Raw genomic sequence first — 27,227 nt, forward strand, 5'->3', positions numbered from 1 at the left:
AGCTTCATTTGGTTCTGGTTAAATACCGCATCAATTTCAAGATACTATTGTATACATTCAAGACTATCATCATCTCTCCCCTTCATACCTCTCTGACCTGGTTCAGATCACCATTGCTGCTCAGTGTCTCAGATCCTTTTCCTGTCTTTCTTTTTCCGTCCCTTCCCGAGAGAGACGGTTTTTTAGCTTTTGACTAGTCGATTAGTCTATTTTTTTTTTTTTCCCCTTGTTTAGTCACCAGAACATCCATAGTTTACACTCATTGCTAGTGAGAGGGAGACAAAGAGTGTGTGTGTGTGTGTGTGTGTGTGTGTGTGTGTGAGAGAGAGCCCTGGGGTGAAAATGAGACAGACCACGATATACCATTAGAGTGTATATCTGTGGTGGCTAAGAGGACTGAATAAGCTGACTGTTGCAATTCTCAGCCAGAAAGCAGCAAGTGCGTGTGCATCTGTGTGTGTGTGAGAGAGAGAGTCAGATACAGAAAAAGGGGAGGGGGGGTAAGGAGAAGAGAAATGGTAAGACAGGTTAGGAAACAGGCAGAGGCATGCAGGCTGTGGGAGACAGGAAAGCCTTGTTCATCTCCTCCCTCTATCTATCTGCAGTCCTCCTCTCTGTTTAACTTCGTTTATCTCATCCATCGGTCCATTTGTCCAACTTCTTCCAGTACATGATCTATCCAGGGGATAATGCTGAAGTTTCGTGTGGACAGAAGAGTCAGGTAGGTGAAAGAAGAGAGAAGGAAGTGGCATACAGAGCTGGGGTTTGGCTGAGATAACAAACAAGTGAGGAGAGAAGGAGTAGCCAGCCAGAAGCATAGAGGGTCAAAAATGACTGCAATGCAGTGCCAGCAGGCTGTGGTTGTGTACAGTGTTGTATAATGTTCAGTGAATGTGTGTTTGTGTGCATGCTGAGTGGAAATCTGTTACCATGATAACATTGTTTGTAAAGATAAGTGAAGCAGTAGTTATTAGGCGTAATTTGAGTAGTCACTTTATTGCACTTTGATGTAGTGAGGGGTGTTTTTCTGTGTGTGTGAGAGAGATAAATGTACGATCAATACTGAAAGGTATTGATGGGTACTAGAGGCACTATAGTACAGTTTTCCACTTTGCCTCAGTCTATTTTAAATGAGCTCTGGCCTAGGGAAGATGTCAGTGTTTGTGGACCGTGATCACATATGGCTTCCTCTCTGCATGATATAACTTTAATCTGAATTTGTGCACGGAATGGCAAAACTGTACAAATGAGTTCTGGGAGTGTTCATCAGCCCATGGATTGATTTTCATGATAGAATCAGACCTGTTTTAATATACACAGTAAAAAAAAAAAAAAAAAAAAAAAAAAAAAAGGCAGTAAAAAACCCCTGCAATATTCCCACAGTTGGCATGTCACATAAATACAATAACAGAAACTTACCATCATGTAAAAAAAAATAGAAATCTTCTATAATGAAAATACAGAAAATGTCAGTTTTTTATAGGACAGTCAATTAAGATACACTTGTTTTAGCTTTAAATTGACATGCAATCATGTGTATTTCTATATATTTTTTTTAAATAAAATATTAAAATATATTAACATCTTTGATAACAGTGAAATTTGAAATTGGGGCTGCATGGTGGTTTGCACTGTTGCTTTGCAGCAAGAAGGATTTGAGTTCAACTCCACCGTCTGGCTGAGGCGAAGCTTTCATATTCTCAGTGTTTGCATGGGTTCACTTGGTGGGGTTGGTGGGATTGTGAGTGTGAATTGTTGCCTGTCTTCACATGTTAGATTGGCGACTTGTCTAGGGTGTCTTGCCCTCTGGTAGCTGGGATAGGCTCCAGCCCTCCCCCGACCCTGATAAGGATAAGAGAATGGATGGATGGATAACAGTGAAATGATCTAATAATATGATCAAACACTGTTCCAATACAATAAGTCAGCTATAAAATCACACCAATATCCTGTTATTAGTTGTGTTATTATTATTATTATTAGTAGTAGTACTTTTATTTTATAATTTAGGGTGACCATATTTTGATTTCCAAAAAAGAGGACACTTGGCTCAGTCATGAAGAACTTGCTTAAAGAAACATATTTAACATATTTGAACGATGCCTTCTCTGTGCGGTTAATGAATTATGAAATAAAATATGTCATAAGCTTTTACAAGTCAACAAGTGCAAAAACCCCCCAAAACTGTTGTGACAGTGATGTACACTGTCTTGTTGGTATATGTATGATTTCTATACATTTTACGTCAGATGAAAACTTTGTTGTAAGATTCAGGAAACAATTTATTAAAAGTGAGACATTTTAAATGAGAATAAGAAAGAAAAGTATTTCCTTGTGCCCCCCTTTCCCTGTTAATGCCCTACCTGGCCCCCTGGCAAAACTTTGCTAGACCCGCCCCTGCACAGTTACCAGCTGTCAGCTATGTAGAAAAGGATCCTGGTGTTATTTGTCTCTCAGAAACAGTTCATAACTTCAACTCATTCATGTCACCTTAAAGGTAAACCTGTTTCTCCATCACCTGTTCAGCTCTGATGATTCAGTAAGGACATCTCCTGGTTTCATCTGCATGTTTCCCTCTCACCAGATATCCAAACCGATATCATATCACTATCAGTAACATCATAGCACCCGCCCAGCTGTATAGAAACTCTGTCATACTAGCTAGTACACAGTACGAGTTATTGTAACTGACAGTAAAAAGTCAGCACAACGAAAATAAACTCCACCTAAACTTGGTTTATATCTGACCCAGATAGACTGCAGGTCATAACTTCTTATCTGAAGTTCAGTTCACCTGACACTCGGACCAGCAGCCGCCTCGGGTCTCTCCTCCTCCTGCCTCCCCTTTCCCTCATCCACCTGCTGGCCTCTGTGGAAGCTCTGCCATAGACACTACCAAATAAGTTATTTTTACACATCGGCCAGCATCTGGTCAATCCACCACCTTTCATTGTTTATACCGTTACAAAAACAACAACAACACCATCGGCCCGTAGAAACGAAAAATCACCATCGGCCCGCTGGGCAAATGCCCGGTATGCCCGATGGCCAGTCCCGCTATGGTCGGTACGAGGGAAATTTCTTTTGCAGTTCGTCTGAAAAGATGCACTTGCGCTTTGGGATCTTTTAAACATCATTAGGCGCGTTGCTGCGTGCTGTCTATCCCGTCTGTGAGCGCAGAACAAGCGCTCACAAAACAGCAGTTCGGGAATGACGTCTCACACATGGGTCCTCTGTCGGAATATAGGAAAACCCGGACATTTTTATCAATCTCGAAAATCCCCCCGGATGCCCCGGACAAAACGTGAAAAGTGGACATGTCCGGGGAAAAGAGGACGGTTGGTCACCCTATATAATTAATAATACACCACCCATTTTTTTTTTTTTTTTTTTTTTTAAAGTGAAAATACTCTTATTAGACTAGTACCTGGGTTTAAAATTACAGCAATGTACTGTTTTTGATATATCAGCTGTAAAATGGGTTTTTACGTGTATCCCAAAGGTGGATTTGCCTTTTTTACAAAATACCCTGAAAATGTTATTGTAATTATAATTTACTGGTAATTACAAATCTTATCAAGTACATACTTATGGATATGATTATAGAAAGTGTTGTGTTTATTAAATTCCTGGCTTCATTTTGTATATTAAGGCAATAATACTGCTGTAGTACAGCATTGCTACAGTTCAGTTGGCTTTATTTGTCCTTACAAACATTTTAAAACAACAAAAATAAAAATGTCTCCTTGTGTTGTAAGACCACTTTATAAAACTCTTCACTTCCTTAAAACTACACTGTGGTTGAATGAAATAATTTTTTTACAGTAACTCCTAAAAAAAAAATCGGGACACACTTACTTTCGGTGCCTCAGCATTTAATTCTGTTAACAAGTAGACCACGACTTGTAACAATTTTGCATTAACAAAAAAATCACTGCTTAAGTTGCTTTTACTGAACCAGAAAAATAAACAGTAACTAAACCAAGGGTACCTTAAATTTATAGTCACACTGAGCATTGCAGGTTTCCCTGGTGCTGCACCCAAATATTTTTGGACACATGTAGGCAGCAATTAATTCAGTCTGATACATGTTTAATTATACAGCTTGCTGAAGGCAGTCGTCCTATTTTACATGGAAGCGAGCAGGGTGAGTCTAAAGAGGAGCATGGGGTATACTACATCATACTTATTTCAAGGCTTTTGTAACATTTTTTAGATTGTGTTACGGAATAAATATATTCTTAGTGCTTATTTTCTGTTTATATTGTTTTATATAGGCCAGTGTAGTAAAAACGCCACTTTGAGTTAGAATGTGTGCTAAAGGTCACAAAGTACTGTGTAAGACAGGAAACTGCAGAAGGAGACGCTTTGTGCAGAGAACAGGAAGCGGTGCAGACAGAAAAGCGAAACTAGGCAGAGTGCAGCGCAGGAGTTGTTTTTATCGAAACTGTGTGTGACGTATAACAGAACTATATCATACGCATTCGGCTTGTAATGCTTTAGACCTGTTGATGCTTGCTAGCGTTTACAGCTCTCCTTTTCAGGAAATGTAGAATAAAGATAATTTTTGAGCTCTGACCACTTTTGAGTCTGTTTTTCTCTGCCCAGTTAAAAGAATAAAAGAATTGGATTTGATATTTGGTGCCGTGAACCCGGATTCTTTTTTGGCTGTGAGGACAAATTTGGCCCAAGGTGGGCTCGTGAAATGAGGCGAACAGAGGACTGGTCCTATAGAATTTAAAGGTAAGCACCACCTGTTAAAGCAAAGTGTGCATATTGGATGAATTCTAAATTATCTGTTTGCCGAGTTGACGATCTTCACCGTTAAATTGACTCAGTAGTGATAAAACTAAACTAAAAGTCTGTTTAGTAGATTTTGGGTGAATGTCCGGATTAATTCTATTTGATTAATGACAATAAAAGTAAAATTCGGGGCAATGATTAATGAACAATGATTGAGGTTATTATTGAGATAAAGTTTAAAGGTAATATTTTATTTCATGATAAAATTGATGTGCTGTCTGTGTGTTAAGTCAAGAGGAAAAGAGGTTAGAGTAGGATATTGGGCGCTTGGTTGAGGGATTGGAGTCCTTATTGGTTATAAAGGTTGGACCTGAACATCGATTAAAACTTTCTGTTGGAGTTTTGATTGTTGTTTTTAAATTTATTTAAATTAATTTAGGACTGAAGTTGGACTTCTAAGAAGTGCAAGTGTTCAGAGGGTGACGCCTCCACTTCTACACGGATGCGTGTTGGAGACCTGCGGCGATGGGACAGTTCAGTTGGATACCGAACCACATGGCCGCCACCGACCGTCGGACTTGGGCACCATGTGTAGCGGAGAGGCCCAGGCACTATTCGAGCGCTGCACAATGCCGAGGCGCTCCATAGCGGCAAACTCTTCCCGAGCGACGGAGAGTTTGGCGGGGTCGAGGCGGCGAGCGCGTGCGAACACTGGGGGACCGACCGTCGGAATATAATGTTCAACCCTGTGCTTCGTTGCCGTGTTTGAGAAATTAGGAGCAGTCAGTGAAGGGAACTCAGAGAGCAAACGCTGAAAAACATTCCCAGAAGTCACCAAATTAGCCCGATTCAGGGGCTCGATAGCGCGAGTGAAACAGGGTACTGAAGAAAAAGACTGGGCGTCGATTAAGCGTCTGTTAGCGACATCGACCAGCAGTCCGTGGGCACAAAGAAAATCAGCGCCCAAAATATAGGTACAGAGCTAGCGGCAACAACAAAGGTCCATTGGAAATCCCGACCATGAAAACAAACAGTCATGAACCTTTCCCCGAACGTTGCGATGGGAGAGCCATTAGCCGCAATGAGCTGCGGTCCGCAGCCCGCTGCTAAACTGTCGGCGCCGGACGGGGGAAGGAGACTCTTCTGGGAGCCGGAGTCGACCAGGAAATGTCTCCCGGAGCGCGAGTCTTCTATGAAGAGCAGTTTTTCTTTGTCGCCAGCGGTCGCGGCCGCTACAGCGTGCTGTCGGGGCCCGTGTCCCAGGGTCGGAAAAGCACAAGGCAGCAAGCAGCGGCGCGCTCTGGGGCCAAAACACTGATGGTAGAAACAGAGGTCCCGTCCGCGGTGTCGCTGTGCCGCGACCTTTGCCGCCAGCGAAGGAGCGGACACGTCGGGGCAGGTCAGCGGGGAAGTAGAAGGCGCCGCCGGCGAGGCTGGAACTAGGTCGTGATCGTGGAAAGCGCGGGTAGCCAAGAGAATACGATCCGCGTCCTCAGCCAGGGAGCGATAATCCTTCGTGCCCAGAAGCGGAGAGTTGGCGAGGCCGGCTCTCACGGCCGCAGGCAGCTGTCGGAGGAAGATGTGGGCGAACAGGAATCCCCCGTCGTCCGGACCGAGAAAGGACAGCATGCGCTCCATCAGTTCGAGAGCCGTACCGCCACCCAGGCCTGAGAGGGAGAGGAGCTTCTCGGCTCGCTCTGCATCGGAGAGGGCATAGCGCCAAAGAAGCAGCTCCTTAAGGGCGGCGTACTTCCCTCGGGCGGGTGGGTCCCGGAGGAGAGTCAACGCACGATGGGTGGCTAGCGGGTCGAGAGAGGCCACCACCTGGTGATATTTTGTGTCGTCAGCCGAGATGCCACGAAGGGCGAACTGAGCCTCCACGTGCACGAACCACGACGGGGGATCGTGAAGCCAAAAGTCCGGCAGCTCGAGCGGCACAGCAAACGCAGCTGCAGCCGGAGGCAGAGGGCTGGCGGCTGCTGAGGCATCCAGAGCGGAGTCGGTGCCACCATCGGACTGCAGCATGTTCGAGTCAGGGGTCACCAATGTGGAGGTAAACACAGACGACACGAGAGCTCTCGATTAACACTCCTCATTTATTACTCGTCATCACAGAACTGAACACTTTTCCCTCCAAAACATAACAACAACACTTCCTGAGAACTGGGTGTGAGTGGAGCCCTCCAGTGGTCCACCACAATCTTATCTTAATTAATTAAACTGATTTCATTTTAACACAGGTTTGCAGGCCCGGAGCAAATATACTCGAGAGGAGAATTGCTGAGGTTTTCTGAGAAATAATATGACTAACCTTTTTCTTTTAATTTCGTAGATGTGGTGAAGCATTTTCATTCTTTGAATGAGAATGTGTCAAAAGGGGGAATTTTAGGTTTAATTTGAATCAATGGATTATATGATCAGGGTATGACTTTTTTGTGTGCTTGATAACTTAGCTACAGTAAAACTTAGGCATAAATAATTGTTTTCATGTTCAAGCTTAACTGATTAAAATAAGCTGAATCCCATTTAGAAGATAAAATGCCGGTGTTCATGAGAAGCTGAGTACCACACTGAAGGGGAAACTGTGGGACAGCTGGCTGAATCAAACATATGCTTTTCTGAAAGAAGGGAAGATGTTAAGATTAAAAATGTTTGATTTCTTCTTGATTTCTTTTACTAGAATAAGAGGTTATAATCATTTTTCATACACACATTGCAATTGTGCTCATAGGAGTGTCCACTCAGTCTTGTGAAGGTCATAAGCTTCGTTCAGCGTGACTGTCTGAGCTGATATATTGTAGGAAAATGGCTTAGAGTGCAGAGGGGTAACTGCAAACACGCTTACACACATAGATAATATTTAGACTAATCCTCTAGATCAGACAGTCCCGAACATGATAGTCTGAACTAACTTTGAATAACTAAAAGAACAATCGATGAACATATTCGATTATTGAGGCGTCGCAGAGAGAAGTGTTTTCCTTTTCTGTCCTTTATACAAGAAGGAGCAGATTCCAGAACCACAGCAAAACCACAAAGGGGTTGGGGAGAATCCAGAAAGCGCTAGACCAAACGGATCTGGCCGACAAATTGGGGACAGATGTGACCCAAAAAGAAGCATAGATCCCAGAGAATCGCCCGTCCCAGAAGATTAGTTGTTTAAATTGTAGAGAAGGTCAAAAGCTCGTTAGACAGAGGTTATAGTGTGAGCACAAAGTAATGAAGAGTAATGGGAGGAGTAGCTTTAGTAATAGTTTGTATGATTTTATGTTATGTCAATTGCCCAAACACAGTGGTCATGCTGGATATGGTCTACCCGTTAAAGGGGGACAAAGGGACAAATAAGTGAACTCTAAGTTGTGTGCTGAGAAACCAGGAGTGTTTTTTAAAGAGGAAACAGGTTAACTCTACAGAGACTGTTTCCACAGATTGACAAAGTAATCTAGGACCTTTTACCAGAAAAGCTAATTATATCTGTTTGGATTTCACAGTGAGCAGTGAGGGAAGTCAGAAGCGGGTTTAAACTATCATGCTGGGTGAAAAAGGGGGTGTAGGAAGTAAAGGTAGGACAGCTCACAACCCGGCGTAGACGCGAGGTGCTGTCTTAGAGCTCGACTTATTTGATTTATTTGTTGTGGGTAGAAGTAATTATGTCACAATAATAGGGGAACATGGAAAATACACAACCCGCTGAGAGGACGGATCTATGGTTGGGCAATGGAAAGGTTTCATTTTGTTTAGCATGATTTTTTTTGTTCTAGCTATCATTCTCACCTGCAAGTAAACTTAATGGGATAAATCAGGAATTATGTCGTCTCTGTTAGGAGAGACGAAAAGGGGGGGAAGCTGTTACGGAATAAATATATATTCTTAATGCTTATATTCTGTTTATATTGTTTTATAGAGGCCAGTGTAGTAAAAACGCCACTTTGAGTTAGAATGTGTGCTAAAGGTCACAAAGTACTGTGTAAGACAGGAAACTCTGCAGAAGGAGACGCTTTGTGCAGAGAACAGGAAGCAGTGCAGACAGAAAAGCGAAACTAGGCAGAGTGCAGCGCAGGAGTTGTTTTTATCGAAACTGTGCATGACGTATAACAGAACTATATTATACGCATTTGGCTTCAGATCTGCAGAGGCTTAGCCCTGCAGATCTCCTTTTCAGGAAATGTAGAATAAAGATGATTTTTGAGCTCTGACCACTCCTGAGTCGGGTTTTCTCTGTGCATTAAAAGTAATAAAAGAATCGGGTTTTAATAATTGAAAGTAAAATAATATCAAGTATTGCGTTAATTAAACTGCATTAATATTTAAAAATAAAAGCTTTTTTCATAAGCCAGTAAAATGTAGACGGACCAATAAAACTACAAAACTGAGGGTTGTGTCACAGCACAAGCCATCAGACACAAAGGTGGACTCACATAACAGACTCAACAAGGACACTGGGAAGCGTGTGAAAATTAGTTTTAATAATGAAAGTGATGTTTGAATACAATGCTTGTGCATGTGAGGCAGTGTCTATATACAATACTGGGTGACACGACTACACACTTTAACACTAAGGAGTGGGGCAGGGCTATATACAGGGGAAAGACAGTACGAACATGAAATGTGAGCTAAACATTGAATATTTACACTACGAAGTACAATTCAACTGTGAGCAAGAAGCACTGAGTGTATTAACACATTAACATTAATGACAATTTGTACTTCTATGAGCAATGATACGTGAGAAGCCACTATGAAATGGATGCTATAACTAAATGGTAGGAGGTCAGGAAAATGGAGTCAGAGTGGAGAGTAAACACAGGCAGGAGTGTCTGAGCTGGCCAGGAGCAGCTCTCAGACAGACTGCAACAAAAGAGGAATATCAGCTTGGAGTTTTAAAGTGACATAGATCTTTATGGCTTACTTGCTTGAAGATAGAGGCACATGGGAGGATGAGGTAAGTTCAGAGAAGGTCTGTGTGAATACTGGCAGTTTGGTCCAAGAGGTCTTACTTTGTGAGCAGGGAGGCAGGCAGGTGGAGTGAGTGAATGTATCTGAATCGGAGAGAAGGTGGTGAAGGCTGCAGTGAAGTCCTGCGACCGGGTGGAAAGTAAGTTCAGCAGCAGCAAAAGCATACAAGTAGACATGCGACTTGGCCAACACTCACACTGGTAAGCAGACGTTCTGGCAAAGAGTTGTTGTCACGGCTGGACTTGAATGCTGCAGCGTTAATTAGCTCCAGGTGCAGCTTCTGAAGAGATGAGTCTGGCTCCGCCCCAGGGAGGAGGAGTAACAGATTGGAAAAACACTGGCACTCACCCAGACCATGACAGGTTGTTAGGTTGGACACTGAATTATTATTAAGTAACATCGACACCGTCATAATGTCTTCTTTTCAACAGCACAAAAACTGCATGAAAACACATGGCGAACCTCAAAGTTCGAATATGCTCGCTTTTCTTTATTTACAAGGAAGTGGAGTCCGTAAATCCAAATGAATGAAGCTTTAGGTTAACGCTTCGGACTTCTCCGCTCAAATGGTTTTCATACAAACAGATGCACGAGTCTTTGACAAACTTCACCGAGGATCTTTACTTCAACACCAAGTTATTTGCAAACATCACAGCAGTGATATGTTTCACACTGACCTCTTACAAAATAAACTGTAGCTTCACTCTGACATAATTGCCTTTTCTTTCCTTTCTTGCCGCATGTCCAAATCATGCCTCTTACAGAAGTGCCATCCAATAATTAACACATGACATAAAAAACAAAACAAACAGTTACCAAATTTCCCCTTGTGGGACAATTAAAGGATTATTTTATTCTATTCTATTCTAAATCAACATACTAAATAATTATCCCTCCTTTTAGCACAAAAATGTAACATATAGTCACAGCTGCGGCGAGAAGGGTGGAAGTGCAAGGCTTGTAAAATGGGACGGTTGCCTAGCAACCATGACACTAACCGCTAGGAACATTTCATACAGAATTGTTTGACACAAATGAAGGAAAAAAAGTTTGTTTTTTTGTTTGTTTTTTAATGAGATGTTTTGATTTGATAAGTATCTGAGACTGAGACCACGGGACTGTAAAAACATGATTGTTGGGCTTCTTTTTTGTACTGAACAGTAATTTTAAGATGAGCTAGTAAATAACTAATGTCACTCATGAGACTAGTGCCATTACACTTTGGTAATGTAAATATGTGGCCAATATTATATTTATTATTATATTAATTATGATTTATTACAGCAGTGAACTTGAACACTGTTTCAAATACTGAGCTTCAGTAAGCTTATATCCTTATAGAATATGATGTAACACTATAGATCAACTTACCTCAGAATATATAAAGCATATAAACAATTACAGCAATATGATGCAACAAACACAGCAGTGCTACTAATCCAAAATACTCAAAGCTTCATAGAACTGAAACAAACATTTATTTTTAGCTCCATTCTGCTGCTGATACATACTTTAGGTTTCTGAATATTAAACTTGTTGCTGCCTTTCATAGTGTGTAACTTGAAGGCCCTGAGTACTTTCTCCCACACTGAAAACACTGGAATGATAACATTATTTGAACATTACCTAATAAGGTAGTCAAAGGAATTTGCAAAGAAAAGCGTCTGGACTTCTTTGAGTTGCTTGAAGACGTTTCACCTCTCATCCGAGAAGCTTCTTCAGTTCTAAGGTCAAATGGCCGAGAGTCCCAGATTTAAACCCAGTGGGAGTATCCCCCCAAAGAGGGACAAAGGACCCCCTGGTGATCCTCTAATCACATGAGCCAAAGTGTGAAAGCGGGTGTGGGACCTAATCAGCCAGGGTTTCGGGTGAGCCCATTGTGAAACCTGGCCCCACCTTGTCATGTGAATTCCTGAGGTCAGATGGCCCAGGATGTGAGTGGACGTTAAGGCGTCTGGGGAGGGAACTCCAAACTGGATTATAGATGGCAGACAGTTGGTGTCGTAAACCACCGCCTCTGTTCAAAGATGGTCGCTCACAGTGGACATAGATGGCCTCTTTCACTCCTCTTTCAAACCATCTGTCCTCTCTGTCCAAAATGTGAACATTGGCATCCTCGAAAGAGTGACCTTTGTCCTTTAGATGCAGATGGACTGCTGAGTCTTGTCCTGTTGAGGTGGCTCTTCTATGTTGTGCCATGCGCTTGTGAAGTGGCTGTTTGGTCTCTCCAATGTAGAGGTCTGGGCATTCCTCGCTGCACTGTACAGCATACACCACGTTGTTGAGTCTGTGTTTTGGAGTTTTGTCTTTCGGGTGAACCAGTTTCTGTCTGAGTGTGTTGCTGGGTCTGGAGTACACTGGGATGTCGTGCTTGGAGAAAACTCTCCTGAGTTTCTCTGATACACCGGCTACATAGGGGATGACAACGTTGTTGCGTCTGTCTTTCTTATCCTCCCTCGCTGGTGTCTGATCTTCTTTTCTGTGCCTCTTTGCTGACTTTATGAACGCCCAGTTAGGATAACCACATGTTTTCAGTGCTTCCTTTACATGTGTGTGTTCCTTCTTTTTTCCCTCAGGCTTAGAGGGAACATGTTCTGCCCGGTGGTGTAGGGTCCTAATTACTCCAAGTTTGTGTTCCAGAGGGTGATGGGAGTCAAAGAGGAGGTACTGGTCCGTGTGTGTGGGCTTCCGGTAAACTTCGATGTTGAGGTTTCCATTCTCTTCAATGTGCACGGCGCAGTCCAGGAAAGGCAAACAGTTATCCTTTGTGCCTTCCCTGGTGAACTTGATGTTTTTATCCACGGCGCTAATGTGCGCAGTGAAGGATTCCACTTCTTGTGTCTTGATTTTGACCCAGGTGTCGTCTACATATCTGTGCCAGTGGCTGGGTACTCCTCCTTTGAAAGAGCCAAGAGCCTTTCTTTCCACTTCCTCCATGTAAAGGTTGGCTACAATAGGTGACACGGGGGAGCCCATGGCACAGCCATGTTTTTGTCTGTAGAAGCCTTCGTTGTATTTGAAGTATGTTGTGGTAAGGCAGAGGTCTAACAGTGTGCAGATCTGATCGGGTGTGAAGTTGGTCCTGTCTTCCAAGGAGCTGTCTTCTTGTAGTCGTTTTCTGACAGTCTCCACTGCCTCCGTGGTGGGTATTATTGGGATTAGAGAAATTATTTCCCTGCTATTGTTCACATTACCATGGCATTAATCACATAATCTCCAAGTAGGGATATTGCATTTAGATGTTTAAACATATTGGCACCCAATTAAGCTTTTATTACAGGTCCAGTAAGAACCACTTTAAACTGTTGAGTTGAATCTATAATTCCAAATGCTTTTCAAAGCTCCTATAATTTTAAATGTTTCTGTGCAGACTGCAGGGACAGGAAATATACTCTGTGTAAAAGGAGACAGGAAACGCCATGCTTTGCAAAAGTGAAACCGAAAGCAGAGTCTGAGTGCAAGTACTTTGAGTAGGTTATGAATCTGTAGTATCTTTTATGTATCTATATCTTTGGATTAAGCTTTTAGTAGAGGTTTTTGATTAAAACATTTATTCAGTAGATTACATATATAGTTCCAGTTAGGTTATTACATGTAAGGATGAGCCTCTGTTCTGGTGAAAGGTCAGAAGTGCAGCGGGTGAGATGAGAGAGCATTTAAGGACGAGACACACATACACATACATATAAGTAGACTCATTTAGTAGGTAAGAAGTTAAGATGTGTTTTGCTATAACTGCAAAGTTGGGGTGCGTACGTGTTAGTCTGTTCCAGGAAGTACACCAGATGTCCCAGAGATAAGCGACACCGAAGCTGGGGGAAGCACCTGGGTTCGAGCCGAAGACTATGTTCTTTAAACTGTGTTAAAAGTTAACTGAACAGTTGTGGTTTTGGATTGACGTATGCTGTATTGTGTCTGAGGGGGGGAGCAGTATCACCCCAACCCTATAAAGCCTTGGTTTTAACTATTGTAAGACAGTTCAACACTGAATCTCCACAGTGTTGGACTCCACATGTGTATTCATTAAAATGTCGTCTAATTGCACCTGGCAGGATCAGTGGTCATTATTTTGGTCTTCCTCAATTTCTGAACCCTTAACATTTGGGGGCATCGTCCGGTGAGAGGGGGAATTTTGGAGGTGTAGACGGAGAGATCCGGGGTCCGTGGCGATTAGACGGGCAGATACGAGTCAGTGGTCGAAAGTGAGAGACAAGCCGGCTTATCCAAAGGTAAGGCACATACCTGTTGAATTTTCCAAAGTGTGCCAGATTGGACATTACAAAATTAAAGTCTACTCACTGGAAATTACTGGTGAATGTCTGTTTTGATTGTGGTGAAAATCTCATGAGAATTGAAATTGAAATACGGATAATGAAAGTAATAAAGTACAGTACTGAGAGAATTAAAAGCGGTTGGAGCCGCTGAGAGAATTAAAGCAGTTGGAGCTGCTAATTTAGTGTGGTAGGGAATTTGGTCATTTTGTGGGTTGGAGCCCCTATGTCCACAAGGATAGGTCTGCCTGATTCTTACTCCTGTTTGGGAGTGTAGATTGTTGGTTCAAATTATTCTAAATTTTTCTAGAACGACAGCGGCGTCTGTTAAGAAGCGCATTTTTCTCCTCGGTAACGCTTGCGCCTGGGCAGGACGCTGACCCTTGACCTATCGGCGAATAGGGATAGTACGGTAGAAGAACTTGGGAACCTTCGAAATTGCTAGGGGTTGGAGCCCCTATCTGCGCTTGTTTGGCTACCTGTAAATTAAGCTAGGGCTAGAGATGTGGACGGAACGGTTGGAGCTGGTCCAGTGAATTGGTCGCAAAAAAGTCTGGGACTTTATCGGTTGGAGCCGTTATGTTAAATTCATAGAAATTTGCTAGGAGCTAAAAGGCCTAAAGTCTGTGCAGTTGTAATTATAAGACGTCTGTGTAATATAAAATAAGAGATCTTTGTGTGAGAGGAGTCGCTGTGTCAGCAGTGCATGGCCGGATGTGCATTGATGGTGTGTGTGTGAGAATGTAAATGAGGAGCGGTGACGTGCATGAGAGGATTGTTGCTTTCGGTTTCGTGTGTTATCTAGCTTGATAACTATTGTTAGTAGATGTTCTCAAATGCCTGTGACTGAGATGCTGGTTTTGCTCAATAGAAGTGTATAAAATAGAGTGTGAATTCATTACGGTGAATGTGTAGTAATTGACTGAGTTTGATATATATATATATATATATTGAGTGCATTGTACAGTATCTAAGACCACTATATATTTTTCTGCAGTAACCTCTTTTGAGCAATAAAGGCTGGTGTGTTTTGTTTTTTTCGGTTATGTGTGTGTGGTGTGAGCAGCTGTGAGAATGATTAGAGGTTTGTTTTTTTTCTTTACTTGCTCTTTCTGATTATGAAAAGCATGTTTAAAATACTCATAGGAAAACATAATTTGTGTGATTTTAACCGTGTGAATGCTGTCAGTATTTGATTTGAGTGACTCTGCGTGATTTGTTTGAGTGAGTGGAAAAATGGAAGTTTGAGAGAAAAGGCAGTGTGTGTGTGAGACGATTCATGTCTGAAAGAGGTTAGAATATTTAAAAGTGTGCATGAAATAAGGGTGTACTGTTTTTAGATTAAGACTTAGTAGAATTAAAGAGGGTTTTTAGACTATAAATACAAAGAAAGACAGAGTCTGCAGAAACAGGAAATGTGTGCCTGTGGTGTGTCGGTGACAGGAAACCGTGTGTGTGTGTCTGGGACAGGAAATGCATGCCCATAAAAGGGACTGAGTGTGTAAAGAAAGAGCACAGAGAGACGTACGAGTTAAAACTCTAGGTATATGAAGCAAATGGAGGCTTTTAAAAAAAAAAAAAAAAAAAAAGGAAGTGAAAAGGATATTAACTGTATGCTTTAGTGTGTTGATACAGGTGGACTTGTCTCAACCTGGAACCCTGAGTACAGCGGAAAAGCATAGATCAAAACAATTGGGAAAACAAGCCAGTTTTTGGCTAAAAGTTGATGGCTTCACCTGTCACTCTGTTCGGACCCTGAGAAGAAGCTCAAAGGACAGTTAATTTCATGATGAAGACCGACAGAACATCGGGACTTGAAGAATCAACAGGAGGCAAAGGCCAGTGGAACCGAACCATTAACACTGACGAAGATTGACGACCCAAGCAGCAGCATGTAAGAAAACCACCTGATGACAACATGTACTGTGAATAACTGGCTGGGCAGTTGAACACTGGGATAAAGAACTCCTTTGTTCTCACTGGGCATTGAGTTTCATATTTGCCATGCTTGGAGTAATCTTGGAAGAGAAGACAGCAAAGATGAATGGAGAAGAAAACAGAGCAAATGAAAATAAGACTGACTGACGACTCCAGAAGCAGAATGGAGGAAACCCCGTGATAAAACATGCAGGGGGAACTGGAGGCTGGTCAAGAACAGTGTCACATGACTGGGGGGGCACTGAGCTGAAGGCACTGAACGTGATATTTTGCCAGGCTGGAACCTAACGTAAAAGAAGAGTACTGAAAGATCAAAACAGAGAAGAAACAGACTGTTTTTGTTGGAGCTTTGAATGCCGCACAAGGACACTGTGAAAAAGGGAGAAAGGACGGGTGTCAGGTGAAGCCGGGACAAGTTCGACCGCGAGAATACAGGAGATGATTGGGTTGAAATTGAAGGCTGAACCCATGATGGTTTAGTGATGTCCACCACATCACGTTTAAAAGAGGTAAACATGAATAGAAAACACACATGCACAAATTGTTACATGTGAGATTATTTTTGAAATGAATCAGAAGTGAGATAGTTTGAATCCAGAAATCAGTGAAAAGATGCATAAATTAAACATGAATACATAAAAATGCAATAAAGGTGCAGCTTACACTTCATTAACATGATCACATGATATGCAACGAAGAAAGCAGCTTACATTCAATTAAAATGAAATATAAGGAAGAACACGCTTATATTAATATTGATGACATAAACATGACATAAGTGGTATTTGTGACAGGAAAGAGAGAGAAGTGAGTCATTTAAGCATTCGTCATAATAATGAAAATGTCTTAGTTTTGTTATTTTTAGGAGCAAAGCAGACCTGGATCAACTTTCCACAGCAGCAGTCGGAAGAAAGTTAGAGGTTAACATCATTAGAGATGCTCAGGCAAGTTTCTGGTTGAATTGTTTACAGCAATGTGTTCCTGAACGTCACAAGCAAGCTCTGACTCGTGGCTGAAGACAAGGAATGCTGTTATTTAAGGTGGGAAATTAAAATTTGGGCTAGTAATTCAGGGGAAGGAGAAAAACTGACTGTTTAAGTGGAAAATTGTGAAGGAGTCTGAAACACTGCAAAAAGCAACACATGGAAAATCACATACACACAAACAGAAAATGTAATTAAACTTGCACTAACCTTACAAAGACAAGACAACCTGATGAAGATTAATGCATAGACACTGATTAAACCTGGCTAAGAACACAAACATATGTAATTAAATCAGCTTGCTAATTTCATGAGTGTTAAAATGGTGTGAATGTTGAAGAAAATACATTTGGATAAAATAGAGTTGAGGAATAACTCAAAAGAAGCTGTATGACAAGGGAGTGAGTGGTGACGAAGACATTTCCTGTGTGCGTGTGTGACTGAGACTTTCAGTTGAGGAAACAGAGCAGTGACTGAGGAGGATTATTGGGCGACAAATATAATGGTAAAGTAACAGGATAATTGATTACGGTGGTCAGGACTGTTCAGAGGTGCAGATTTGGACAGGAAATTTATAATTTAGTGATGATACGTTGTTGTAATGGGCTTATATCTGAGGCTGAGTCTGAGCCTGAGACATTGTTGTGTGCAGAATGGTGCAGCTTGTGATGAGGTACAGGGTGCATTGAACGGGTGAAATTTAAGATTGTTTCAGAGTTTTGAGGCTGTTGTTTTTTACTTTAATAGAGGGAGTTTTAATAAACATGGACATGTCTAAAAGGGCCCATAGTTTTTGTAACAGTGCACTTAAAGAACCTGTCAGGTGATTTTGTTTTGTACTTTGATGAGCTAAATAATCAGCTCTCCTTTGTTCTCATTTTGTTCTAAGCAGGCCTGGAAGAGAGTGAACTAACAGCGCTGACAAAAATTCCGAGAACGACCATAAGGTGGGCTTTACAGATTATAATTGGCTGAGGAGAAGTCTACCGGTGAGGACCTGATTGGTTGTGAGTCTCGGTCTAAAAGGATTGTAGCGATTCAATCCAGTCAAAAGCCTAAAGAACTATTTTCCTAAAAAGGAAAACGAAATAAAACAAATGATTGAGCTCATTTTGCTGATGTGGAGCATCTGATGACGTGCGCAGAAGGCTGCAGTATCAGCAAAAAATATCATGTGTGAATGCATGCGAGTGAATGCGAGTGATTGGACCAAGGGGGGAAATAAATAAAAGGTTGACAAACAGGAGGAGTGGAAGACTTAATTCTAGGGACGCTGATGTTTCCTTTGAGTGAATTTCTGTTTTATTGATTTGGGTTAGACCATGTTATTATATTATAAAATGCTAAATGCTAAAAGGGTAACATTTTTGATACAATTCATGTTATCATTAACTGAAGAATTACATGATTGGGAAGTGTTTTGTTTTAAGTTTAATTTTTTGTTATGACACAGATTGGATCTGTTAAGGTTCAGATATTGAGGGGAATCCAAAAATAACCACAGATCCGGCCTGGTGCACTTAGACGACATTTTAATGAATTACACATGTGTGAGTCCAACAGCCCAATCAGTGTTGAACTATCTTACAATAGTCAGAACAAAGACTTTATAGGGTTGGAGTGAAAATAGTACAGCCCCCTCTTCTGTTGCTAGGCAGATCCAGTACAGCATACGTCACACCAAAACCACAAACGTTCAGTTAACTTTGAACACAGTTTTAAAAAAGAACATTGTCTTCGGCTCGACCCCAGGTGCTTCCTGTCACCATCCTGCCCAGGCTTATCTTCTGGAACATCAGGTCCACGTTCTGCACAAACTGTCACTCATGCACAACTTTGCAGTTGCAAGCAAAACATAATTAAACTCTTACCTATATAAATGAGTCTATCTAATATGTGTGTGTGGGTGTGTATGCTGTCCTTTATTTCACCCTTCACTTCATCGGCTAAACCTTGTAACCTTTCCACCAGACAGAAGGCCAGCATGTACACAACTGAAACTATGTGTGTAATAATCTTGACTGATATATAAAACAAATGTTTCAATATAATACAACTACTTAAAGCTTAATCCAAGCTTAATCAAAGATAAATGCATAAAAGATAATAGCATCATCGAAACTGCTCCTCAGAATTACTTGCACTGAGACTCTGCTTTTGGTTTCACTTTTGCAAAGCACGCCGTTTCCTGTCAGCCTGCAACTCAGTTTCTCCCCCACTGAAGACTCCAGTGTAAGAATATAAAAACATTCAAAAGCCTTTAAAATTATAGATTCCACTCAACAGTTTAAAGTGGTTCTTCTTGGACCTGTAATAAAGACTAATATAATACCAATATATTTGAACATCTGAATGCATCTCCATGCAACATCACTATTAATAATGAAATGGTAATGATGATTATAGAAATAGCAGCAAATAATAGCAGTAAAATATTTCACCACTCCGGACAGATCATAAAGGGGGAGTTGGGTATGAAATGTAAAGTACAGGTTTTGTTTCCAGGAAGTTCCAAGGATCCAGACTTTGCATGGAGCAACGATTTTGAGAAGATTTGACATGATGATTAAATTGATTTTATTCCTTAAACACAGGTTTTCAGGGCCGGAGCAAAATACCTGAGAGGAGGATTGCTGAAGTGTTTTGGAGAGATGATATGACTAACCTTTTTTCCTTTAATTTCTTAAGCCCAGGTGACGCATTTTGAGGTTTATTTGGACACACATGTGAAGTCCAAATAAAAAAGGGGGGATTGAAATAAGTTTTAGGATCATTTAATGACATTTATTTTGGTTTTTTGATAACTTAGATATGGCAGCGCTGAGGCAGAAAATGTTATTCTTTAAAGAAAGGATTAAAATGAACTGAATTCTGTTTAGAAGATAAAATGCTGGTGTTCATAAGATGCTGTATACAAAACTTAAAGGGAAACTGTGGGAATAAAGGATATGCTTTGGGGAAAAATAGTGAAGATTTTTAGGAGTAGAAAATGTTTGGTTTCTTTTTGACTTTTAGAATAAGTTGTTATAATCTAGGCTTTAGAAACAGATATTAAACAGATTTATTTCTAGGGAAGAGGAGAGAGCTTTTTACGAGGATGTTAAAAGTGTCCCTGACCCAAATGAATAGCATTGAAGATTACATACACAGGAATGATTTCATACACATTGCATTTTGTGCTTATTAAAGAAATGTTGCTCAAGTCAATAACTGAAGGTCAGAAGCTTTGTTTGGCGCGATGTCCAAGCAATTTATTGTGCAAGATGACAGAGCATTGAAGGCTGCGCACGCTTACAGACATATAGAGTTCATCAACACACATGACAGTATTGATTCCAGGCCAAAGGCCTGAAATCCATTTAGCATTTAACTGAATAGGAGTTTCGCTTGTAACTAAACTGGGTGACATGTAAAATATTGAGATAACACATGCAGCTCGACATGAGTTTTATTATATAAAATGCAGCTACAGAATAACGAACGCTTGTTGAAGTGACCAAGATTTTTCTTTTTGCTTTAAACCAGGAGCAAAGGGGGGAAAGCTTATATATATTTTGGTTAAGACTGATAAAATATAATTAGAATGTACCATTCCATTAAGAGCAGCAAAAATGAAATAAAATGATATATTAAAACAGGTTATAACACAGGAAATGTGAGTTCTAAAATACAGTTAGAGTTCAGCTTTTAGCTATGATGAAATTTATTTAGGAGCTATTGATTATATGTTTACACTTAGTTGATTAAAATGGTTGTTTTTTCTTTGATCCTTGTGTAGAATAAGTGGTTATGATGGTTTCTCTTGTGAAAGGTGATTTTAGGCCAGAGCTGTGACAGTACAGGATGTTGAATAGAGTGAACAACAGGAAACATATGACAGCAGTGCTGTAAGACTGTTAAAATGCTGTAGATTGAGATGAGTGATGTTTAAGATTATATAGGAACAAAAGTCAGAAAGTCAGAAGATAATTAGGTTTATGGTTTTGATTAAAGACTCCCAAACATAGTAGGTTGAACCAAGTTTGAATAAAGAGAACAATTGAGGAACAGAGTAAGTTAGCAAGCCGTAGGAGGAAAAGGTGTTTTGTTTCCTTTGCAGGAGGCCTGATGGACCACGAGAGAGGGTCAGAGAAAGGACACGAGTGAAGTGTGATGACCCTTTTTAAGGGTCACCAAGAGAGGGAATTGTGAAGAGTAGAAATATTTTACTGCTATTATTTGCTGCTATTTTTATAATCATCATTACCATTTCATTATTAAGAGTGATGTTGCATTCAGATGCATTCAGATGTTCAAATATATTGGTATCATATTAGTCTTTATTACAGGTCCAGTAAGAACCACGTTAAACTGTTGAGTTGAATCTATAATTTTAAATGCTTTTCAATGCTCCTATAATCTTAAATGTTTATGCAGACTGCAGTGTGAAAGAGTAACTCTGTGCCAAAATAAGACAGGAAGTTACATGTTTTGCAGGAAGTGAAACCTAAACCAGAGTCTCAGGGCAAGTAATTCTGAGGAGCAGTTTCGATGATGCTATTATCTTTTATGCATTTATATTTCTGATTAAGCTTTGATTAAGTTTTAAGTAGTTGTATTAGATTGAAACATCTGTTTTATACATTTTACATATAAGTCAAGATCATTACACACAGGATGGCCTTAGCCTGGTTGCCTAAGTTGAGGTCAACTAAGGTGCAGAGAGCATATGCAAACTCTGTGCACGCACAGACAGACACACACACACACACACACACACTGTTAGGGTGTAGGTGAAAGTTGACTGATGAAGCAGTAGATGCACGATGCGAGAGCTGAGCTGGCTTACGGGAAACCACCGGGGAGAAGATGGAAGCCAGTGTACTTTTAATTGTGTCTTAAGTTGTCAAATAGAACATTTGTGGTTTTGAAGCTGATGTATGTGATGACGCAATGAGGGGGCGTCACTAAATATACTCTGATGCATATAAAACTGTATTTTGATGTTAGGAGGATGAGATTGTGGGGCTGTCTGCTCATAGAGTCCGCTCATTCTCCCACGCGTCATTTCATTAAAATCATCGTCTTTACCCTTTGGACCAGTGTGGTTACTTGCATTCCTCCTGTGTTTCCTTCCCTATATGGTTGAACCTTAACAGTATGCAAGTGAAGAGGGAGACTACATCAAAGGACACCATGGTTTCATCTGGATCCAGGGTAAGTTTCTGGACCTTGTCGGTGAAGTCGGTGGAGTTCTTGATGTGGTGTGGGGTGTTCCCCACGAGAGGTGCAAGGATGGTAGCAAGGTATTTTGCAATGTAAGTAGCTGAGTTTATGCTACTGACTATGGGTCTGAGTGGGACCCCTTCCTTGTGGATTTTAGGAAGTCCATAAATGCAGGGTATGGCATCCCCTGGATAAAGGCGGTGATATGTAATGCGGTCAATGGTTTTGTCCTTTTCAAGGTTTTGAAGGCAAGCTATAACTTTCTTCTTGTAGCTGCTTGTGGGGTCTCGCTTTAAAGCTTCGTAGGTGGTGTTGTCACTGAGGAGAGTAGTGATCTTTGTGTGGTAATCTGTTGTGTTTAGGACCACGGTGCACCTTCCCTTATCCGCTGGTAATATAGTGATGTTGTGGTCTTTGCTCAGGGAAGCGACGGCCTTCTTTTCTTGTAATGTAAGGTTAGACGGAGGGACTTTCGCACTGGAGAGGGTGGCTAAGACTTTCATCCTGATTTGCTCTGCTTCTGTCTGTGATAATTTATTAATCCGTATGGCGGTTTCTGTGGCTGTGATGAGGTCCACTATGGGCAACTGTTGCGGAGAAATGGCGAAATTGAGTCCTTTGGCTAAAACCCTCTTTTCAGGTTCAGTGAGATTCCGGTCTGAAAAGTTCTTTACCCATTTCTCCCGACTGTCTTCAGGTGTGTTTTCTTCTCTGAGTCGTGTGGGTTCAGACTGAGGGGTGTGGGTTTTTTAAAGCAAGGTGTGAAATTTTCTGCGTTGTCTTTCTTTTCCTTGAGAGTGTTGGGCCCACTGAGCCTTGTCCACAAACTTGTAAACCTCTTCTAGGATTGGAGAGGGTAGAAGGGTTTCCAGTTCCTGCAGAGTCTGGCTGATCTTGATCTGGAGGGCATCTATAGTGAAATGGACCTGTCTTATCCTTTCACTTAAAAGGTGATTTTGAGCTCTCTGTAGAATCAAGTCTGCTCTGTGTCCCCTGACAGTGGATCCAAGGCGCAAGCTCTTAGGAATAACTCTGCTTTGTCTGCATCTTAGGTTGAAACGAAGGTGGTTCCTATAATCCGCCAGTTTCCTTGATTCCCTTTCATACTCCCGTACCAGTTGAAGGGTGTTCCTCCCAAAATGTACGGCAATATGTCTGTGAAGGTTCTCAGTCATCCAGGTCATCGTATTCAAAGGAATTTGCAAAGAAAAGCGTCTGGACTTCTTTGAGTTGCTTGAAGACGTTTCACCTCTCATCCGAGAAGCTTCTTCAGTTCTAAGGTCAAATGGCCGAGAGTCCCAGATTTAAACCCAGTGGGAGTATCCCCCCAAAGAGGGACAAAGGACCCCCTGGTGATCCTCTAATCACATGAGCCAAGGTGTGAAAGCGGGTGTGGTACCTAATCAGCCAGGGTTTCGGGTGAGCTCATTGTGAAACCTGGCCCCACCTTGTCATGTGAATTCCTGAGGTCAGATGGCCCAGGATGTGAGTGGGCGTTAAGGCGTCTGGGGAGGGAACTCAAAACTGGATTATAGATGGCAGACAGTTGGTGTCGTAAACCACCGCCTCTGTTCAAAGATGGTCGCTCACAGTGGACATAGATGGCCTCTTTCACTCCTCTTTCAAACCACTCTCGGCCATTTGACCTTAGAACTGAAGAAGCTTCTCGGATGACAGGTGAAACGTCTTCAAGCAACTCAAAGAAGTCCAGATGCTTTTCTTTGCAAATTCCTTTGACTACGATGACCTGGATGACTGAGAACCTTCACAGACATTACCTAATAAGACTGATTCAGGACAGACAATTAGTTATGTTAAACTTTCCTAGCAGTCCTTCACAAACAGGGAACAGTCTGTCTATTCTCTCCATCTGTCAGCTGCTGCTGGCTCTTCCTCCTCCTCTTCCTCACACACTGCTGAGTTTGTCCTGGTGGATCATCAGGGGTGCAAAGCCTCACAGATGATGTGCAGCAGTGGGTCCCTCAGTCTGTCCTCACTCTGGACACTTACAGTCGTCACACATGGAAATCAAATGTGTGATAAGCTGCAGGATTCAAACACAAGTGTAACTTATAAATACATGTTCATACTTTTATTCCACAATCAGAGAGAAAGAAACAGAGAGAGAGTGCAGGACAGACAGACAGGTGACAGTCTCAGGTGTACACACTGCTACAAAACAGCACAAGAGAAGGAGGATTTAGTGTTTGTGTTATTACGAGTGCTAAACAAGAAGAGTTCCCAGATGGTCCAGTGGACACGTGTGACTCCTGTGATTAAAGCATCTTTCTTTCAGCTTAACGAGTGAACCATCAGCTCGTTCAAACACACGTTAAAGTCCGTTTGGTTCGACACCACCGAACAGAGGCAGCAATATAACATAGCTAACATTAACAGTGCAGTGAATCCTGCTTGTGCCGTCATATTCAGGACTGCAAACCGAGCAGCATCACTGACTTTCAGCTTGTTGTGTTTGTGGATATATGACTGACTTTAATTATCCATAAAATCATCACATTCTTTGTAGGATTAAGGTCGACTATTGAACGGCGTATATTAGTAAGTAAAGGCTTTAAAACCAAGTTGGTACAAACATCACTAATGTCACATAAATTTGCCAACATGTGGCCAACAGTCATGTTTTAATTTTTTTCGTTATTGATCATTTACACATAAGTAGGTGAAATAATATTCAGTACTTAGTTTTAAAGGTTTAGTGTTCGGCCACCCCACTTCAGCCATCTGCCATTCTTTTACCCACACCCACCGCCGCGCTATGAATTGTGGGATAGGTTGGGCCACGAAGCTCTCTGCTCTCACTACCCAATCCGTACCGGAAACCCGATGGGTACCACGCATGTGCGAAAGGCCACTACTTCCGCTCGAAGAATTTTACGATAGTTACGGGTCAGAGTATCGGTTAAGATGTTAACAATAATAACTCACTCTTAAAATGTTTGCAGTAATGAAACATTTCAATATAATATAGACAAAAACAAAAACAAAAAAGATAGTTACAGATCAGGACTCCCTGATCCGTACCGCGCATGTGCGGATGTTCTCTTCTTCTTCTGTTCGTTTAATGGCAGTTTACTCCCCAGTTTACGAGGATACCGCCATTTGCTGGCCGAGTGAATGAGTCCTATTGTAAAATGAACTAGCGTCATTACAAATCGTGTTTGTGTATGCGTTAAATTTTATTTAGTGATAGTCAAGTGTGTTTATGCTTGTCTGTGTGGAGAGGATTGATTGGAATAGTGATGATTATGTCCGCTATCACTTCACGTAACACATTACTAAGTCTTTATTATTAAGTCCGTAATTAGGCGCCATTCTTCTCTTACAGCGCTTTTACTCATTCGGGGGAAGCTCTCCGATGAGGAGAAAAGCATCAATTTGTTTGTATACGGAGGTATCCACTGTTTAAATGTCCCGGGCAATCGAAGAGCTGTCGAGAAATGGTAGGAGCTAACTGGGCGCTAACCGTGTCATTCAAATATATTAACTGTCGCAATGTTGGCAAAAAGAGGAAGTGACGTAAGTTTTGCGCATGCGTGGTACCGATCGGGTTTCCGGGACCGATCGGGTAGCGACAGCTGCATTTGGAGGACTCTTTGAATTGGGACACCCTTCATCACGTCGCTGTGATGTAATCGGTCTACAAATGTGCACTCTGGAGCGTCCGGCCCCTGAATTGGGACACAGCTTATAAATACATACAGAGGGAGTCGCGGAATGGCAGACAGGAGGGAGACACAGCTGAACCTAATTGTCATAAGGAGACAGGGAGAACGCAAACTGAATACACTGACATAAGACACGGACCTTCACAATAAAGCAGGAAATATACACTGACAGAACTCAGAGACACGACATTGACAGAACAGAGGGAACACTAAACATTAAACCGAGGAAGAACAGAACCCAAAACCAAAAAACTAGAAAACCACAACCAGAATACATAGCAATAATAATAAGAAACACAAAAAACTGCGTCAAATGACCCAGGACCATGACACATATTTGCACCTGAATATTGAATATTGTTCAAACTAATGAGTTTTTAGCCTATTATCATTTATCATGTGAAACATGATTGACATGAAAAGTCATGTTAATATGAAATTAACACAAATCCATTAATTATAAAACATGTATTTAGGCTCCTACAGTGGCCAAAGATGAATGTTTTCTTCTAGTGGTAGCATGAGATGGTGCAAACAGTCCATTCAGGTTGCACTGGTAGCAATGTTCCCCCTAATTTTTCATATGTCTGAGCAAACACACAAACTCTCTGAGCGGTCCCTTGGACCACTGTGAGCAACATCAGACTTGTTTTTGGTGGTCACACCAGCATCGCATCCATCCAAGGTACACGGTTTATTAAAAGATTCAAATTACAGCATTTACATTTCTGTTAGAATACTTTTAATTAAATGCTTTAGCCCTTACAATGACAATTAAAAATTTTTTGTTCATGACCTGTGTAGTATGTTAACATTATTGGAAGTAAAAATAACTTCAATTTTGAAAACACACATAAAGCTCTGACTTCGCTATTATGAGTCTGTGTGAAGCTCCTGCTGTGCACTGGGAGAGAGTCCTGTAACTCTTTGTCTGCAAAATACAGTATATAATGACCAATGTTGGGCAAGTTACTTTGAAAAAGTAATTAATTATAGTTATAGTTACTAGTTACTAGTTACTTCTTCAAAAAAGTAACAGAGTTTTGCAAACAACAAAGTTAGTTGCAGCCAAGGCGGGTTTTTCATAACAATTTCAAACTATTTACAGAACAATCAGGTGCCCTGTATCAAATAAGATGCCACACAAATTATTAGTGCCACTCGAAAAAACTAATTTCTGTCCACTATAAGATAAAGGAGAACATCACAAGCCTGATACCAGCAGGAGGTGTATCACTCCTCCTGTTTTTCACCTGGAGACAGCATTTACTCTGTAATCTGCCTTTGGTGGCTTTCCTATTACCCTGAGGAAAACAGGATAGGACTGTAGAAAGGTACCAATATGTGTACGCAGGACCAATATGTGCTTCTTTGTGCAAGGAGGAGCAGAACAAATACTGCCTTGACTTGTGCTCACAGTCCAACACCATGTAAATTGACTGACA

General features: G+C 41.3%; 1 protein-coding gene across 8 annotated transcripts in view; it reads left to right on the plus strand.

Annotated features, from left to right (window-relative positions):
* Positions 1-357: 357 nt before the first annotated feature.
* plekha6 (pleckstrin homology domain containing, family A member 6) overlaps positions 358-27,227 on the plus strand; it is a 191,807-nt gene continuing 164,937 nt past the window's right edge. For 2 of the 8 annotated variants that reach the window (XM_025907513.1, XM_025907514.1), the window contains exon 1: positions 374-721. In XM_025907513.1, the coding sequence (XP_025763298.1) occupies positions 690-721 (32 nt within the window). In that variant the 5' untranslated portion in view covers positions 374-689. Of the gene's footprint in view, positions 722-27,227 lie in introns of all 8 variants that reach the window. The other 6 variants (XR_003220236.1, XM_025907512.1, XM_025907519.1 and 3 more) reach the window with 5 other exon arrangements.

The sequence above is a fragment of the Oreochromis niloticus genome, linkage group LG5 (genome assembly GCF_001858045.2).
Source record: "Oreochromis niloticus isolate F11D_XX linkage group LG5, O_niloticus_UMD_NMBU, whole genome shotgun sequence".
NCBI classification, from domain to species: domain Eukaryota; kingdom Metazoa; phylum Chordata; class Actinopteri; order Cichliformes; family Cichlidae; genus Oreochromis; species Oreochromis niloticus.